We start from the raw sequence: 18,220 nt of genomic DNA on the forward strand, positions 1-18,220 counted from the left end.
CCTAAAGAGGCTATTATTTATTTGCAAGTAAAAACCACACACACCTTTATTTATTTTTTCAAATAATAATTGATAGTGTAGTATGCATAAATATAAAGATAACATTAAACAATAATAATGAATCGCAGTCCAAGCAAACCAGCCAAAACGGGTTATATCATTATATTTACACACTTATCGGTGGAATAAGAATTAGCAGAAAAAATAGGCGCCATGAGGAATATCCTTCACAGGCGATATGCAAAATGCAAAGTTATTTATTTCACAAGACCAAGAGATATTAATTTATTTCTTCATATTCCTGAGGAAGAACTGAGATATTAAAAGGGCTAAGATAACCTTATTTTATTTGTACCCTTGGTCATAGTAATCGTTTTTCGTCACAATGGTATTGGAGAATTTGTCGTTTTTTTTTGATTGATTTAAAAGTTTTAATTTTTTTTACATTAACCCCACACAGGGTGCCCTGAGAAAAATAAGTTCCCCCAGGGCCAATTTCATCTTTGGGGATGCTGTGTGAAGGGTATTTTTAAGGAAAGAAAGGAGAAGAAGTTCTGGAAAGGTAAAATAAATAAAGGTATAATTTATAATTAAATTATACATAATATGTAAATGAAATCCTCAGCACGGGAGATCCCAGTGAGGATATCATTATATCTATTTGCTTCACAAAAAAAAGATAATAAAACACTTATTATTATTATTATTATTAAAAAGGTATCAGTGGCGGACGAATGAATAGTTCCCTTCCACTGCAGCCCAAGGCGATGTGCCGAAAGATCAGATGGAGAGGTCAAAGCGTCTCCCCAAACAAGCCTCTCCCGATCTGGCATGTCAAGCAGCTGGTCCCGAACACACCTCTCCCGATGTGAACCCGGGCCGCCCTGATAAATCACGAAACGTAGCGAACCACTTGGGGTGACTTGCGGCAAAGGTGTTTGTTATTCAATAAATGGTTTCCCGGGCGGCGGTACCCAGAGCCGCCTCCCAAATTTAAAATGCATAACATCTATGTTAGTTTCAGTAGGATATATGTAGACAGACTTACTATCCCAAGCTTTCTGTCCAGACTTCTGAGCGGTGACGGCACCTTCCGGTAGCGGTGGGCAAGTTTTGTCTGTAACTTAAAACAAACGAAATCATTAGAGGAGGATTGAAGAAAGTAGTTGGGGTTCCTGACGTAATTGTGTAACTGGGGTATCGCAGTTAAACTTCAGCCACAAAGAAGTTAGTATTTTACACGTCATTAACATTTGGACATAAAACTTAAGGCGAAGCTTAACGTCAAATCACTGTTTTAGATTAATCTTTACTACGAATCGGCTCACATTATTAATGCATTTTCCTATCGTTTCCCTTGAGTAGAATTAAAATTCAATTGTTATTTAATTATAGAAGTTTATTTTGGGGGTATTATGCCGTGTTGCGCTACCTCCTTCTTTAGTCAACGTTTCGGATAGCATTACAGTGCCCATCATCGGTTAAGTTACTATTAGGTACCCTCTATATTAAGTTTGTAGCTCGGCTGAAACACTTTCGTCTTACTTAGACTTCAAATATTTTATGATATTTTTTCTGTATTGATCAGATAGGACACTACTCAGTAGTTAAATTACGATAAGAATTACTTCATATCTTTGGTAAACGGAACAAGGCAGTTCTTTGCAAAACTAGACGGGGGAACGAGCGGTTTCCTTTGAACGGTATAAATCAAAAAGTGCAGAATAATCATGTAAATTGTACTAGTGTAAATAAACTCATATGAATATTAAAAAAACCTGAAAGCCTTAATATTGTAATATGATTACTTATATCTTACTTTTGCAAAGTGGAGGTGGATTGTTCCACTTTCCTCCATCGCAAGTGGCTTGTAGATTCGTTGTTGAAGGGTCGTAATTAGTGTCGCAAGAGTAGGTGAGGAAAGTGTACTCATTCACGATGGTTCCAGGCAGCAGATCCTTGTCAGGGCCCGCCACTTTGAACTTGCCGTGGGCTGGGTAGCTTGGCAAGGCACAGTTAGAGCTGGGGAAGAATTAAATAACCATCATCATTCTCATCCTCATCCATCGATATATCAACTCTGTCTTACGAATTAGGCCCAACAGGGTAATTTCATAAGCAACTCTTCATCTGATGCTGTCGCCTCGTTTCGAAAGTAGATATAATATAATACAAACAAAAGATTTTAAAAAAACAATGCTTCTATCCATTGTCTGACTGCGAAATAAGGCACCAAGGTCCCCCAATTTATAGAACCCACAAATTAGGTTTCGTCGTCATTATTTAAATTAACACGCTCTGTCAAGACTCTGTTGGAAGATGCCCTCAAGTGATATATTCAAACCAATATCTTGATTACACATATTAATTTCTCACAATTAGTCCCATTTTGTATCAACATTTCCAAGTTCTGAACAATCTATTGCCAAGGCTGTATCAACTAGTACAAAGTACAAAAGACTCGCTCGACTCGAGTGTTTCTTGGTCCATAGCCACGCAAGTACTGGATCACCAATCTCTTCTGCACAAAGTAAAACAATCAAACGCACTGGATCAACTCTTTATGTGGAATGCCGCACAAGAATCCCAACTGATCATAACCGGCTGGAGCCAGTGAGACTATGGCATCCCCAATGGGGGGTGTTTTGGTGCAGGAGGTAATTGGAAGTACAAATCGCGAGGCTGTGCAACAATATTTATAATCTAAATGGCTTTTGATACGATTGATCATAGTAAATTACTTAAAACTCTAGAAAACATTGGAATTACAGGAAACCTACATAAATTATTTGTTAACTACTTTCAAAATAGAAAGATTTGTGTAAAAATTTTTGATCATTTTAGCAAAAAAAATATTGTTTTCGCAGGCGTACCACAAGGGTCCATACTAGGCTCTACCTTGTATATAATATATGTTACTGCAATGAAATTTATTTTTTCTCATGTAAAACATTACGTTTATGCTGACGACACTGCATTAGTTATTTCACATGAGGATTTATTAATAGCGAGTACTTTACTGCAAATTGACATTGTCACTCTTCAAAAATGGTCACATGATGTAGGTTTAATAATCAATGCTAAAAAAACGAAGCTTATGCACATCAGATCTCCTCATAATAACATCACCATAACTCCTAAAATTATTTCTCATGACTTTAATTGCATCCATAACTTTGTAATACAACCATGCTCATGCAAAAATATTGAACTTGTTTCAAAATACGTATATCTAGGCTTAACAATTGATTGTAATTTTAAATGGGATATACATATACAAAAAGTGTGCACACGGCTTAGAGCTATAGTGAGCAAACTTTATAGATTGAAGTTTTTTGTTCCACCAAACACCCTTAAAATAGTATACCTATCATTGGCGGAATCCCTAATAAGATACGGAATAACTTCATGGGGACATTCAACAAAAAAAAATCTTCTTTCAGTCAAAAATGTACAATATTCTTTGGTAAAATTATTATTAAACAAAACTAAATACGAACAAAGAAATGACGTACCAAAGTCATTACTATACAACTCTGTAAATGTATTATCTGTTCGTGCTTTATTGTGGCTTAAAATTGCGAGTCAGCATACATCTCAATCTGAACATAATAAAATAGTGACACATGTTCATAATACAAGACTAATTGCAAACGATGGACTTGTAGTTCCCAGATACCTGAATAAATATGGTCAAAGAACTCTAGAATACCTCGTTCCAATAATTTACAACATGTTACCAAACTCAATAAAAAACTGTGAATTGGCTCACAGGAGGAAATGTATGTTAAAAAAATGGTTATGTGAAAGAATTTTTTTGTACTAATGTAATTATGTGTATATTTTATGTACTTGTTAAAATTGTATATGTATTTAAAAAGTAATTGTTAAAAGAACCCGTTGACAAACTGATATCAATCAGTTTAACGGGACTTAATTGTAAAAAATGTATTTTTGAAAGTTAATAAATAAATAAATAAAAAAATTCATTGATTGTCCAGAATTGCTTCCATAAGCTTTCGAATTTCACTGGATAATACTAGAAGTCGGGATTTATTTCAGTTCACAAATTCTGGGATAAGTATTCCTCATTGCCCGAAACACTAATAGAAGGAAATGATTATGATGAGTCAGTAGACTTCTTCAAATTATCACCAAATAAATACAAAAGATTGTTACAGACTGCAGTTCAGTTTTGTATAGTACCTTTTGTATAATTTTTACTATTCCTATGTAAAATCCCCTAAAAAAGGGTTTAATAAATAAATATTTCTGGAAGCAGAAACGCGTTCAGAGAGGTGAACTTATAAAGCTCCCCTAACCTAAAGACACCGGCTTCTAACTAATATAAAATAAACTAGCAGTTAAAAACCCAGGGTGAGTATATATTGTTAAAAACACGGAACAGGAAGGAGTTAATGAAAAATAAAATGTTCTATTTAGGCATAATAAGAATGACAGTTATTAAAATGTTAGTTAGTTGTTAGAATGACGGGTAAAACTTTACCTTTCCCGAATAATTTGCCTAAATGGGCAAAGGTAAATTGATAAAGGTAAATATTTGGAATCGCTGGACACGGAAAATACGAAATATTTTTAAATAAAACCTTCTGATTTACCTTAATCACTTTAAAAAGAATCTAACAGCATTTGGGAAATTTTTAATTTTTGACAATTTAATTTTTAATTACTTAAAATAAAAATATAATAAAGATTAGTTTTTGTTGTATGGGATGACAGACGTAATAAAAAATTTTCCAAATGTATTCAGATTCCTTTTATATTAATTAGGTAAGGTAAATCAGAAGGTTTTATTTAAAAATATTTCGTATTATCTGTGTCCAGCGATTCCGAATAATTACCTTAATATATATACCTGGCAAAATGATTGTTTTATTATGCATAAAATAATATGTAAAATAAAATAAAATAATAATAATAACATGTACAAGTACATGTCAGATTAGAGATTTGTTGGCTAATTTTACAATCAACGAAGCGTTTCTATCTTCAGATTTTGTTTCATGTTATTTTATTGGGTTGGCAGTGCATATACTTCCTACAAACACACGCGTATTATGCGTGAAGTTCATACAAAATGGTGCCAAACTATTAAGTAAATAATATTAATATCAAAAATTTTCAAAATTGTAAATTCAAAGAGTTGTTGTTTATTGTCATTAAGTTGAATCAAATATTTGTTTTACTTGTAAATGCGTATTAAAACCTTAGAATGTTTGATTCTTGACAAACGTCAAATATATAAAACGTAATTGTGGATAATTTTTACTGTAATGTAATAGTTGCGCGTGAGGTTTAAAATTGAATAGCCTTAAAATGTGTACCCTTCACCCCCCTTTTGCCCCTTGTCCCCTTTCCTTGACCCGGGCCCAAAGACAAGGAGTATTGTTATCGTTGCATTCTTACCGCGAACATTCGTGTCATCTTGAAAACCCGCATATGTTTGAACTCGGCTGTGACTGTTTTGGAGCACACATCGTCCAGTGAAACGTTTTACCCGCAGCAGTGGATGTCACTGTCTTTTTTGTTTTGTGTTAAGTGAGCGAATGTTAATTGTATGCAAACTGATAAGTGAAAAGAACCAGCGGCTTAAGGAGAACGAGACCAGGGTAAGTCTTTGGCCTTTCCTACTCATTTTCCTCTTGCAAAACACTAAGGCAGTTCAATTCGTTTTTTTTGTTTGTCTTAGTCTATATCGCAACATCGCATCCGCACCGCAACCCCCCGCACAATTGCAAACGAAAGATTTGCGCACAACCATGTAATAAATCCAATGGATTTAACTTTCTAAAACATATTTTCTTCGATATTATCCAAAAATTATATAAGCAGAAACGATGCTTTTGAAGAAATTTCAAATTACATTAAGCGATCCTATTTTAGTATGAAATCGGGTCATAATTTTCAAGTTAGCGGAATTTACGCGAAACATACGATTTGATTTCGACCAATCAGAGGGCCTAGACCGTCCAGACGCTAGCGTAATAATACTATCAGATAATATACAATATTCTTACCCATCTAAAACAGGCTTTGTAGGGCTGGAATTTGGAACTGTAAATAAAAACATATTTATGAAATCAACATAAAAGGTATTGGAAATGATTCGATTAACCATTGGAAAAATAAATTCTAAATTAATTATGAAGTGCCCACTTGCCAACACGTACCAGAATGATTTTAACCAGAAATTTCAGGGCATATTTGGTGTTAAAAATGAAGATGTCATTTTGCTGTCCGATAATATTCTATTAAATTATAAACAAATAATATATATTTCCATCACAAAACGCCACTGTTGTTATTGCCTAGCGGGTCACGTGATACGCGCTCTATCTCGTCCCGTGATTCGATGTACAGTGGCGACGTGTGATATCAAATGCGGTTGGGACTCTTGTACGGTCAAAATAAAAAAAATGTTTTTATTGTTTTTTAACATCATCATCGGACAGCAAAATGAATCTACATATTTTACTTTATTCTCAAGAATCGCTGGTTAAAATTGTTGTGGTGCGTGCTGATACACATTAATGTTATTCAGTTTTCAAAGCTTGCTATCATCCGTTGATTAAGTGAATTAAACTGAACAAATACTTGTACAAGACCCTCCACTCACTCGGGATGCATTTGGGAACGGGTCCGTCCCACCGGCCGTGCTGGCAGCTCAACGGTACTAAACTTTCTCTACTGACGTGCCCTTCTTTGCACGAAGGATGAATCGCTTTCCCATCAATGATCTTCGTTGGGCAGGTGGTTAGTATATTGTCGGAATCATAGCAACCGAAGTTCACAGTGTTGGATTGTTGAAGGCTGCAAGTAACTGGAAACAAAAATTATTTAAACTTTTGACATTTTTATTAGTAAAAAAAATACACGAATTACATTACACAATATAGTACAGTTATTAATTAAATAATATAACATGATATAGGTATTTGATGTACCCCCATAAATAAGCAGGGCATGTGTGTATATGACATGGAGATTATAAATTAAATTGAAAACAACAGTAAATTAAACTCAATAAACTTTTTTAACCTAACGTAAATTAAAAATAATAAAAATATTACATAAATTAAATTTGCATGAAATACAATATAATTGGCAAGTTAATAACACGTTAACCGAAGAACCCTTTAAATAAATAAAATAAAATTTTTGAATAATTAAGCATATGCATAGATTATGATATATTGTTATTAACATTTACTAAACATAAACTAAACAAAGAAATAGAGGGGGCGGCGATGTCGGCAGCCTACTGGTTACATTGCAATGGCCAATGTAGAGGAGAGTTGCCCAGAAACAGTCACACGGAGATAGGAATAAGACCGAGGGCAATTAGTCCGACGGCTGGGATGAAGCAGGACGGCAAGCAAGCCGAATACTTCTTCGGACAGCTGTTTAAAGTGACGTACCCCACAAGGGAGGAATGGGACACGGTCCCAGGTCCAAACTCCAAACAGGAACTAATCTGGTTCACAGACGGGTCCAAGATGGAGGAAGGAACAGGGGCCGGGGTCTGTCTACAGGGATCTAAGAGGGAACTCAGTATACCTCTAGGAATGCACTGCACTGTGTTTCAAGCTAATATGAAAGCCATCTTAGCCTGCGCACAGGAGAATATGAGTATCGGGTACAGAAATAAGAACATAAACATATGTTCGGATAGCCAGGCGGCCTTAATGGCACTGGAAAGTAACCGATGCGACTCCAGACTGGTGATGGAATGCAGGACTATCCTTACAGAATTGGCGACCATCAATAAAGTAACCCTGCTCTGGGTACCAGGACATAAAGGTATTGAGGGCAACGAGCGGGCTGACGAACTAGCAAGGAAAGAGGCGAAAGAACCACTTGCGGGATCTGAGCCGGCCTTAGGAGTAGCAGCTTGCCACACCAAACTACATATCAAGAGGTGGGTCAAATCCCAACACTGGAAGGAATGGAAGAAGGCACCCGGAATGAGGCAATCTAAAGTGCTCATAAACGGACCAGACCCTAACCGAACCAGGCAACTACTCGATATGGACAGAAACTCACTGAGGGAACTGGTAGGACTATTAACGGGACACTGCCATCTCAGGAGACACATGCAACTGTTGGGAGTGGAAAACACCAACATCTGTAGGAAATGTGAAGAGGAGGAAGAGACTCCAATTCACCTATGGTGCCAATGTCCCGTTCTGCTGCGAATAAGGCTCAGATACCTGGGAAGACACAGTGTGGAACCAGAAGACATCGCCACATATCCAATGACAGCCCTGGTGAACTTCATAAAAGGGACCGGGTTACTGGCAAGGGAATGAGGTAAAATGGGAGATAGTACAATGGGCCTATGGCCTAAGTGCTCGCGGGGAACGTAAGTAAACCGCCTCCGACTTAAAAAAAAAAAAAATTTACTAAAAAGTGATGAATTAATTTGGTTCTAAATGTATCGAAACGTATTTAAAACGAAAATATCAGCGCCATCTTCTATTAATTTTGCCACTTTCCGTGGCAAAATTCAACACAAAGTTGTTGTAAAATAAAATGATCCATCTAGATTCTAATAATGATAACTCCGAGGTCGTTGAGTTCAGATACTCTTTTAAGATTGATATTATTAATTGAGTGGTCGAATAATAAGGAGATGTTTGATCTGTAGAAACTGATCGTTTTGCATTTGTCTATATTTAAGTTTAATTTGTTTGTAAATTTTATTTATGTTAATTTGCAGAGTCGTTTGATCAGAAGATCGGAAGAATTTTCGGTTAATTTGAATATCTTTCGATGATTGGCAAGTAGAAAAAACTGAATGTTATTGAAAATGAATTAAAATAAATAGAATTGGTCCTAGATTGGAACCTTGGGGGACTGAATGCAAAACAAGTGTAAGAAGATGTGGACATAGTTTTTACAGGTTTCCTATTTGGTAAATAACTTATAAGCCATTCGAGAAAGTCTCCTCTTATTCCAAAACGTTTCATCTTTTCCATTAAGATGCGACGAGAAACATTATCAAAGGCTCTTCAAAAATCAGTATAAATTGAATCAACTTGGTGAACCTTTGACAGGTATTGGAAATAAAATTTTCGTAAAGCAGTAAGTTAGATGTCAAAGAACTATCTGGCATAAAACCATGTTGATACAATGTGTTTAAGTGCATGATTTTACTCAATGCAATCCTTTCCAAAAGTTTAGGTAGTGTTGATATAATATATAAGGGTCTACAGTTTTGTATTTGACTTTAATCTCCTTTTTTGAAAATGAGGGATTATATCTGACCCCGAATTCCAGCTGTTTAAGTAAGCTTACAACATCATTTACTCACAATCTTCTCTTACGATCAACGAATATAAATAGAAATAAAATAATGCAGACTTTATTAACATCATATGTGATCCATCAATCTAGATGTGAAAATTAAAGTCATTTTTGTGAAATATTCCCCAAGGAAATACTCAATACTCTGTAACTCAACTCCAAAAATGTCCTTATCATGGAATCCCACTCAAGGGAGTCCAGACTCAAGCATCGCACCACACTGGAGAAAGTAGTTGGCCTATTAATCTAATGCTTAACATCTTTTTGTGTTCTTATTATTGTATATGCTTTATGGAATGTGTGGGATTGCACAAGCCTCCGCACATTCCTGAGTAAACTCCTTGTTAATATTATAAGAACATCATTATATATTTATTTTATGTATTATCAAATTATGTTATAATTAAAACATAGTCGATAACACCGTGGAGAAAGTAAGGGACTTACCTTGGAACAGCTCTCGTTGTGACGATATCTCGTTAAGCTGCCTCTTTAGCCAATCCTTCAAGGCGAAGATCCTAGTGTAGGCCGTATAGGTGTTCCTGCATTGATCATTTTGTCTGTCACGGGGGCCTATACTTAGAACACCCCGCAGCCACCAGCTTGTCTGTTGATGCACGACGGAGGGGAAAACCAGACCAGCACCACTATCGCCTTCGCACCCAGTAGACCCTGGAAGGTTTAGATATGGTCACGAAACACTGCTAATTCAATTTAAGGCAAACTTTTGCTATTTTCTTCAAAATTTAACCAATTATTATATGCAATACTTATCAGCCTGAAACACCCATATAAATTGAAAAAAATCTTCCGAGAAAAAATAAATACCGCCGACGGGAATCAAACCCGCAGCCTTCGGATTGCCGGTTTGGGTGTTTAATTATTTTTGTTTTATTTAATTATGTTTATTTAAACATATTGGAACACGTGTTCATGCACCTGAACTTGCCTTGATAATGTTCAACGACGAAATGCGAAAATATAATGATTTTTGTGACTGACGTGTATTACGTTTGTATTTTACTGAAGGATTAATAGGAAACCCATAAATTCTTTCGTTAAGGGCCTGCAATCAGAGGCTGCCCGTGACTTGGGTGAACTAGAGTGCTAATATTACAAAAAATGGCATTTTTGATATTGTTGTAGCCGTAAACAGTTTTTTAAAAATTAAATTCGGTTTTGTGTATGAAGATTTTCAGGAAATCCGTGCGGCTAAACTGAAATTCCCTGAAAATCTTCACAAAAAAAATCGATTTTCGAAAAAAACAAAATCAATAAAGTGGAATTTTTCAAACATAGCACTCTTTCACGCCCACGAGTGTGTCACGAGCCGCCACTGCCTGCTATCCCGTTTTTTACTGGATTATAAATAATTTGAAGACATTCTTCATAAATTAGCAATATTTCAAATCTGTAAGTTTTCTCCGTGTATATGCTGCTCCGGAACTGAAACAAATGACATTGGACAGTAAAAAAACATACTTTTTCTAAATTGCACACGAATGCTATACTTTTATATAATATTTTTACACTTATCACGAGTTTGCGAAAAGGGAGGTGTCGCGTTCCTGCATTAAAAGCCCTCGCCCTTTGCTTAAAGCCACACCGCCCGCTTCTCCGAATAGATTCAGATTTTTTAACTCCCAAAATATCCGCCCCCTCGTGCAATATCCAGTCTTTCTATGCCCAACTCAACTCGGCTCTGAAAAATGCCGCCTCCCAACTCAGAACCGCCATGGAAATGACTCCAGACTCCTTACCAACCTCCAAACCTTCCACGACTCCACCCATCAATAAAACATTTAAAAACCAATAAAATCAATTATAATTTCCTGGATACTGGAATGCAGATGGTAGGATAAAAGATTTCCGAGGGGAAATCCTTCAATTCTCGATGGATTGCAACCAATGGCAATGGCACAACTTCATCTCCACAAAACAATATTTTGGAAACTTCAAAAGTCCCTTGGAAAACCCCCAAGAACACGTCCCCTTATGAGCCCAAAAGGCACAGTTTATTAAAGACTTAAAAAAAAAATCCCCGACCACGACCTATGATGACCTCCAATTTGTTTCTATTGTAGACTCTAAAGTGTCATCCATCATCATTGAAATCCCCACAGAAAATCCAATACCTTTCACAAGACTATAAAATCGGAGAGGTTATTCTCATCCCTAAACCTGGTAAAGAACCCCTTCTGGCCTAAACCACAAAAGACTCTTTACAGAGTCCTAAAAGACTCCTAGAATGTGCAGAAAAAATACTAGATAAAACTCCTCCTCACCAGGCTCAAAAAATCACTTGACGAATTAAAACTCATCCCCACTTTCAATACGGCTTTCGATCGGGCCACTCTACTCTCCATCAACTCTGGCGGGTGGTGGAAGATATTAAAAACGGTTTCAATAATCGCCAACACACAGCAATCCTCTCCCTAGACGTCTGCAAAACATTGGATAAAGTCTGGCACAGAGGTCTCAATTATGAAATGTACCTCCTCGATATCCTCTTTCAATAACTTATCTCATAGATTTTATTAAAGAACGTAAGTTTAGACTCAAAAAAGATGGAATTTTCTGCAAGTATCCCTTGAGGCTTTGAATAAACATAAATCCCTCCAAAAGCGCTGTGTTTTGTCATGTAGATTCCCTAAAAGGCCACCTGTTCGGAGAAAATGTTCTTTGGAAAATTGGAAAAAAAGCATCAAATACCTAGAAGTAACCCTTGACAGTACACTCACCTGGCAAAAACATATAAATGAAACCCTAAACTCAGCAAATAAAACCTTAGCAGCCCTCTACCTCTGCTATGCAAAAGAAATAATAAACAATCAACAAAAAACCAACTCATAATTTACAAATTAACGATAAGGCCAAAACTAACATATGCAAGCCCCATCTGGGCCCACGCTTCAGAGTCCCATTTAAAAAAACTCTAAGCATTTCAAAATGGAGCCATACGCATAGCCCTGGGAGCTCCTTAATGGTTTCCAAACTCACCGGGACTCTGAAGTTCCCCTCCTTATAAAACATATCTTAAGTCTCGCGGACTACCAAACATAAGAAACCCAAACAGATTAATCTCCGCATACTGCAGCCGTGTCCCTTGCAAATAATTATTAAAAGCAAACCTAATGTACATAACCTGCCGATCGACGTTTCCCTTTGGATAACAACAGAAATTCGGCTCCTTTAATGCATGTTCATTTACTAACCGTTTAAAAAACCAGCACATATCTTATCAGCCGTGATGTATCTTTCGGAGTGGTATTTCTCGTATTCTATGCGGCACGCTTGATTGTCAATAACGGGGACACGCAGCACACGCAGCTCATCGGCCGTCTTTCCCTCTTCTGTCACTCCCCAACCGGCGAACTGGAACCAGTTTGTAAAGGTGTTTCAATAAGAGAGCAATATGTTAGTTGCATACCAGTTTGGCAGTCATTATGTCACACGATTATGACATGACAGATTGATAGGAGACAGATGGGAGTTAGTAAACATGGAGCATTACACGATAGAACAACGCATCCAGATAAAAACATTATTATCAAAATGGTGAATGTTTGATTGCGTCCAATATTCGGTTGAAATATTGTTCCTTATTAATCTACTGTTAAAAGAATACATAGTCGGAGAATAAAGAATTTAGGTTTTTAACGGGAATATTAATAATTTCAAGAGATTCTTAATAAATAAGCAATATTTTATATCAGAAAGTTTTCTCCGTGTGACCAAACTACGGAATTATACTCTAATAGACTACGGACTAAGGAGATAAATAAAATATTCATGACAGGAATGACAGTATGTCTGTATATCAAATCACAAATCAAACAACTTTTAGATAAACCCAACGGTAATCACAAGTTTTAATTTCATTGGATACATTTTTCAAATAATTGTTTATATGAACTCATTTGTAATTTTTATTGATTAAAATTGATTAATGATTAATAAAAATAAAAAATATATATATATACAAAATTTAGAATTTAAAAAAAAAATACATATCCTCTAGAGTTATATTATGCGCTTCCTAATATGTGCTAATATGCGTTTATTGTTGTTGCATTTTATTAAGTACCCATTTCATACAAGATTACCAGCTCGGTCTTTGAACAATTTACTATCAGTACTGTACCTACCTTCTATTTATTTCGTACCTAATAAGTACATTTTTATTTTTATATCTTATTTTTTCTAAGTTTAATAACTATTATATTATTTAAGTTATATTTTTTATTTTTTATTTTGTAATTAAATTTCTTATTTTCTTAATTATATAGTGTTATCAAATTTATCATCTATTTTTATAGCTATTTGTTAATTTTAAGCTACATCAACTAGTGAAATTTTACAACCTATAAACCATAATGACTCACAACACTCCCCAACTCAAACACGAGAAATAATTTCTCAATTGAGTTGGGCAATTTTTTGTTAAATATTTCTAATTTTTTCGCAATCAGCCTCGAAATATCTAAATTTGTAAATTATTGTAATGTGTTTGTATATTCAATAAAAAAAATATCAGAATTAGGACCTTGTTGATATATTTACCTTTCCCTCGCTCCCGGCACGAAGCTGGATGTTATCAAACATTCCATTGGCGAAGTTCAAGCAAATTGGGCTTACTTTAGTCGAGAAATCAAAAGGAGCTTCCAAAATGACAAGAGCCAAATCATTTTGATAGTGGTGCAGATTCCCCGTGTACCAGGTATGGAGACGAATCTCCCGCACCTAGAATAATGACAGATACATCTTCTTTTTAAAATACACTAACCCACTTCCAATATTGGTATTGGTTATCCAACTGTTAATCCACCGGTATTGGTTATCCAATAACGCTTCCCAAATTAAATGAAGGATTCTTGTCAATTGAAAATTTAACAATGCCTTCGTAATGCGAAGCAGTTGTCACGCATAGTAATAATTACACAGCAGAACTTGTTTTGAAGAGTGATTGCAAACCTTGGAGCTGGGGGCGTTTGGCTCGGCCGGGTGGTTCCACTGCTGGTAGTGTTTATTTGCCGCTATGTGGTACAGATGCGGGGGTAATGCCTGGTTGTTCACCGAATCATGAAAGCAATGGGCAGCTAAAAACAAAAACAAGTATTTTTAAAACGACTCTAATAATGATGCTCACATTTTAATTAATTCCGACAAATTCGTAACGATAGTGAATATATACATTTTTAGACCTATACCTATGGTTGTAAGTGATTAAAAACTATTGCTTAACTGCCCCTGGATTGGACATCATAGAGATTGATACATTAAACACAATGAACTGTTATATAAGTGCAACAATAAGACAATTGAAAGCATGTACCTACCGAGGCCAACAGCGGCGGATATAGAAAGTATTGTTGGACAAATGAAGAGTTCTTCTCCAGGAATTGATAATATCAGGATGAAATATATTTAAAAACATATTTTAATCTTGATTACAATTATAACCCATTTTATAAATAGAATCTTATTTCAAGCGAAAATTCCTGATGACTTAAAATGTAGTATTATAAGACCTATATATGTATAATGGAGGTGGCCACACTGTATTGGGTAACTACAGACCAATAAGTATTATAAGACCTATATATGTATAATGGAGGTGGCCACACTGTATTGGGTAACTACAGACTGTGATATGATGCACTTTTACTGAGATAATACAGACGGAGGCCTCTAGCGTCAGAGTCGAGAAATAAGTAATTACAATCAAATGGATGGGTGGATAAAGCTTTACAGGGTTGAAGGCAGATGTCTCTGTGAGGTAGAGAGGTGGACCAATCGTAGGCCTCGATTTAATCTCCCACAAATCAAAAGGGTCCAAAAGATGCGAGGCGGCAAGTGGGCGTGGTTTACCAAAACAGACAAAGGAATGGACTTTGGACCGGGCGGGGCTATCTCGATTTATTACAGAAAAAAACGGGAACCTTGTTAGTGGGGTGGTGCGATGACGTCATGGGATTGGAATGCAAGGGTGTGACGAACGGGATCGTAAACCATCGACAAACGAGGGGGACGTGTTTCAAGAAAGGTAAGAAACATAACGCGTACGAACTGAGGACTGAGAGAAATTGGTAGAATCCTACGTTAAGACATACCGGAAGTGGAAATCATTGGGGGAGAGGGCAGTTACACGCGTCACTTAAAAGAAAACAACAGAAATAAGGGAAAAACAGACAAATTACGTAAGAAAAGTGGAAAAAAAAGCAAACATTGAACTTCTATTGTAAGCATGACGTGGGACTGCAAAGAAACAGCGTTGACTTTACAGGAGATTGATGGCGCGAAGGTAGTTGCAAAAGGGATACCAAGAGAAAAAAGGTTGGCGTTTTCAGACACTTGAAAGCGCTGATTTTGGAAAAAAATACGGACATGGTTTTGGGCCATCAAGGCACTAATAACAATTCAACGAGGTAATAAAATTAACCCGCGTCTTATGGAGACGAAAACACATTAAAATTAATGTATAAACAATTAGCGGGAAAATTCTGAGAGAGTACATTCGGGTTTGTTTTGACAGGGGCTTAAGGCCTCTGATTGATGCGAAATGAGTTGGGAGATAAAGACAGAAGATGGGCGTGTGGAGGTACCACCCGAGGTAACACCCAAAATTACAGAGAGGGGTTGCGAAAATCCAGTAATAATTCTTGGGAAAAAAACTGACCGAAGGAATAGACAGGATATCAAACCGATGCGGTCTAGAACGGGGAACAAAAACATAAACGACATGATGTAAACTGGGACGTCTCAACTAAAGCAAGTATCGATGGAAGCCTTAAATAGAAATAATCGGGGGGAAAAAAAATGGAATAGCTATATTAGACCGTTTGTAAGGGAAGAGAACTAAATGTTAGATGTAGGAGACGATCGTACGCAGGAGATTTAACATACACTGGGATGGGGATGATTGTCGGGAGTGATTGATTTGGAAGGTAGGGAGGGGAACGGACGTGTACACCGTTTGAATTGTCGGAAGTAATTGGTTTGGAAGGTAGAGGGGGAAACGGACGTGTACACCGTTTAAATTGTCGGAGGCAAAGTGAAGAAGATCAAAGCTAAGCTCGTGAAAGCGTTAAAAACAAAGCGTATCACATCATAAACGACGGCCATTAAATAAATTGTGCGGACACGATAGCATTTAAAAATAAAAGGCCCGGAATTCACACTTCAAAAGGACAGCTCGCACTAGAGCGTTATATAGAAAACGCCGTATGGGAATTCGGAACCGCTTTCCAGTCCACGCCTGATCATTTTGTCACATGAAACGAACGCCAGGGTGTTAACCTTTTTGAAATGATCAGAATGGCCTAATTAGCATGATGCGACTATGGACTAAATAGAAAAGAACATACGAGTCGATAAAGGTTAGAATAGCATGTATTTGACGTGATTAATGAGGAAACGGGACTATAAAAGGGCTGAATTTAGAAAAAACTAGAAGTCTTTTCGTGAATTTTTGAGAGAGTTGAAACTCGCCGGGGACCGTTCAAACACGTCGCGCTGCTTGGTAATTATTTGTGGACTTAGGAAAATTCCCTAGTCAAAGACATACAATTAGATTCAGTGTTTGGAAAAAAATAATATTAATATCGGACCTTAGATAATTTTAGAACTTCAAAGAATTAGTTAAACAAAGTATTTGGCGTGATAATAAATTAAGGTTGAAAATTTTAATTAGTTTAAATTCAGTGAAAAGGAAAGATCGGAAAACGACACTACGGTGTCGCGTTATAAACCGAGTTGTTAATACGAAGTGTTGGAAGGAGGGCAACGGCTATAATTCGAGATTAACGCGATCTTTCGTTGTAAGGAATTTAAACTAGAAAAAATGATAACAATAATAATTAAAGATAAAATAATTAATATCGGATCCAGAGAATTTCGGACTTCGGAGAATTATTCAGATTCAGTGTTCATGTCAACTTACGAATTTAAACTAGAAAAATGATAGAAATAATAATAATACTTTTAATACTGGTATGAAAAGGGAAAATTAAATCGCGTACTCCATTAACGTGCGATAAATAATAACCATACCTCGTTATAACAAATAGTAAGAACAAAAAAAATACTGAGATTAAAGAACTAAATTCAGGGAGATAATCAGGGTGCGCGTTTAAGCTAGGCATTTACAATCTGATAGAGGAATTATTGATAGGTGGATGGAAACAAAAGAACAGGTTGTTTTGCCGTCGATTATCCCGGTGGATTAGAGGAGGGGGGCTCAGGTAAGTAATTTGCACAATTATAATAGATTTGCAGGCCAAGGATGGAGGCTACTAATCCTGCAGTTATTTGGAAGGCGCCAGTTGGGACCGTAATTATGTTACGTATTATCAAATAATATATGTATGTGTATATATGAATAAATGCATGAGTTGATAAAATAAATATCATTTATTCCATGACAAAACAATTATCAATTATTACATGGACTAGGATCGTAATCGGAATCTGTCATTAGAGTTCATTGTAGGTAAAGTACCTATTTATTGTGGAGATAATTCAAATAAGTGGGTCGGCCGAGCCGACACTTGTAACACGATAATACAAAGGAAGAAAAAAAATATTCATTTCAAACCGGATTTAAAATAGACAGGGCATTGACTCGAGTTGTGCTGAGGGCAGGTTGATTTATTAGGGTCTTATGGGACTGAAAGGGCAAACGGCCTTGAAGATTAACTGGGACACTAGGAACAGCTGAGTCTGGAATGCGGGGTTGCTTTCGAAAAAAAAATACGGCGGCTGAATGAATGGCACCTTGGGTAATAAAGACTTGCTTCGAGGATACGTACATAGCTAAAGTCATTCAACGGGAGGATCCCAAAATCAGCCAGTGTCTGAAGAGAATGAAGTAAATTTTGAGCTGCAATTGAAA

At 36.3% G+C, this 18,220-nt stretch overlaps 1 protein-coding gene across 1 annotated transcript in view; it reads right to left on the reverse strand.

Moving 5' to 3' along the window:
- LOC149410426 (ovochymase-like) overlaps positions 1 to 18,220 on the reverse strand; it is an 83,346-nt gene that overhangs the window by 22,270 nt on the left and 42,856 nt on the right. The window contains exons 5-12 of the mRNA XM_089648618.1: positions 14,302 to 14,426; positions 13,891 to 14,070; positions 12,543 to 12,702; positions 9,775 to 9,999; positions 6,638 to 6,841; positions 6,039 to 6,075; positions 1,820 to 2,022; positions 1,049 to 1,123 (exon numbers count right to left, since the gene is read on the reverse strand). Coding sequence (XP_089504744.1) covers positions 1,049 to 1,123; positions 1,820 to 2,022; positions 6,039 to 6,075; positions 6,638 to 6,841; positions 9,775 to 9,999; positions 12,543 to 12,702; positions 13,891 to 14,070; positions 14,302 to 14,426 — 1,209 coding nt within the window. The remainder of the gene's footprint in view (positions 1 to 1,048; positions 1,124 to 1,819; positions 2,023 to 6,038; positions 6,076 to 6,637; positions 6,842 to 9,774; positions 10,000 to 12,542; positions 12,703 to 13,890; positions 14,071 to 14,301; positions 14,427 to 18,220) is intronic.

Source organism: Hesperophylax consimilis, chromosome 28 (genome assembly GCF_061612785.1).
Source record: "Hesperophylax consimilis isolate HC1 chromosome 28, BYU_Hcon_1.0, whole genome shotgun sequence".
NCBI classification, from domain to species: domain Eukaryota; kingdom Metazoa; phylum Arthropoda; class Insecta; order Trichoptera; family Limnephilidae; genus Hesperophylax; species Hesperophylax consimilis.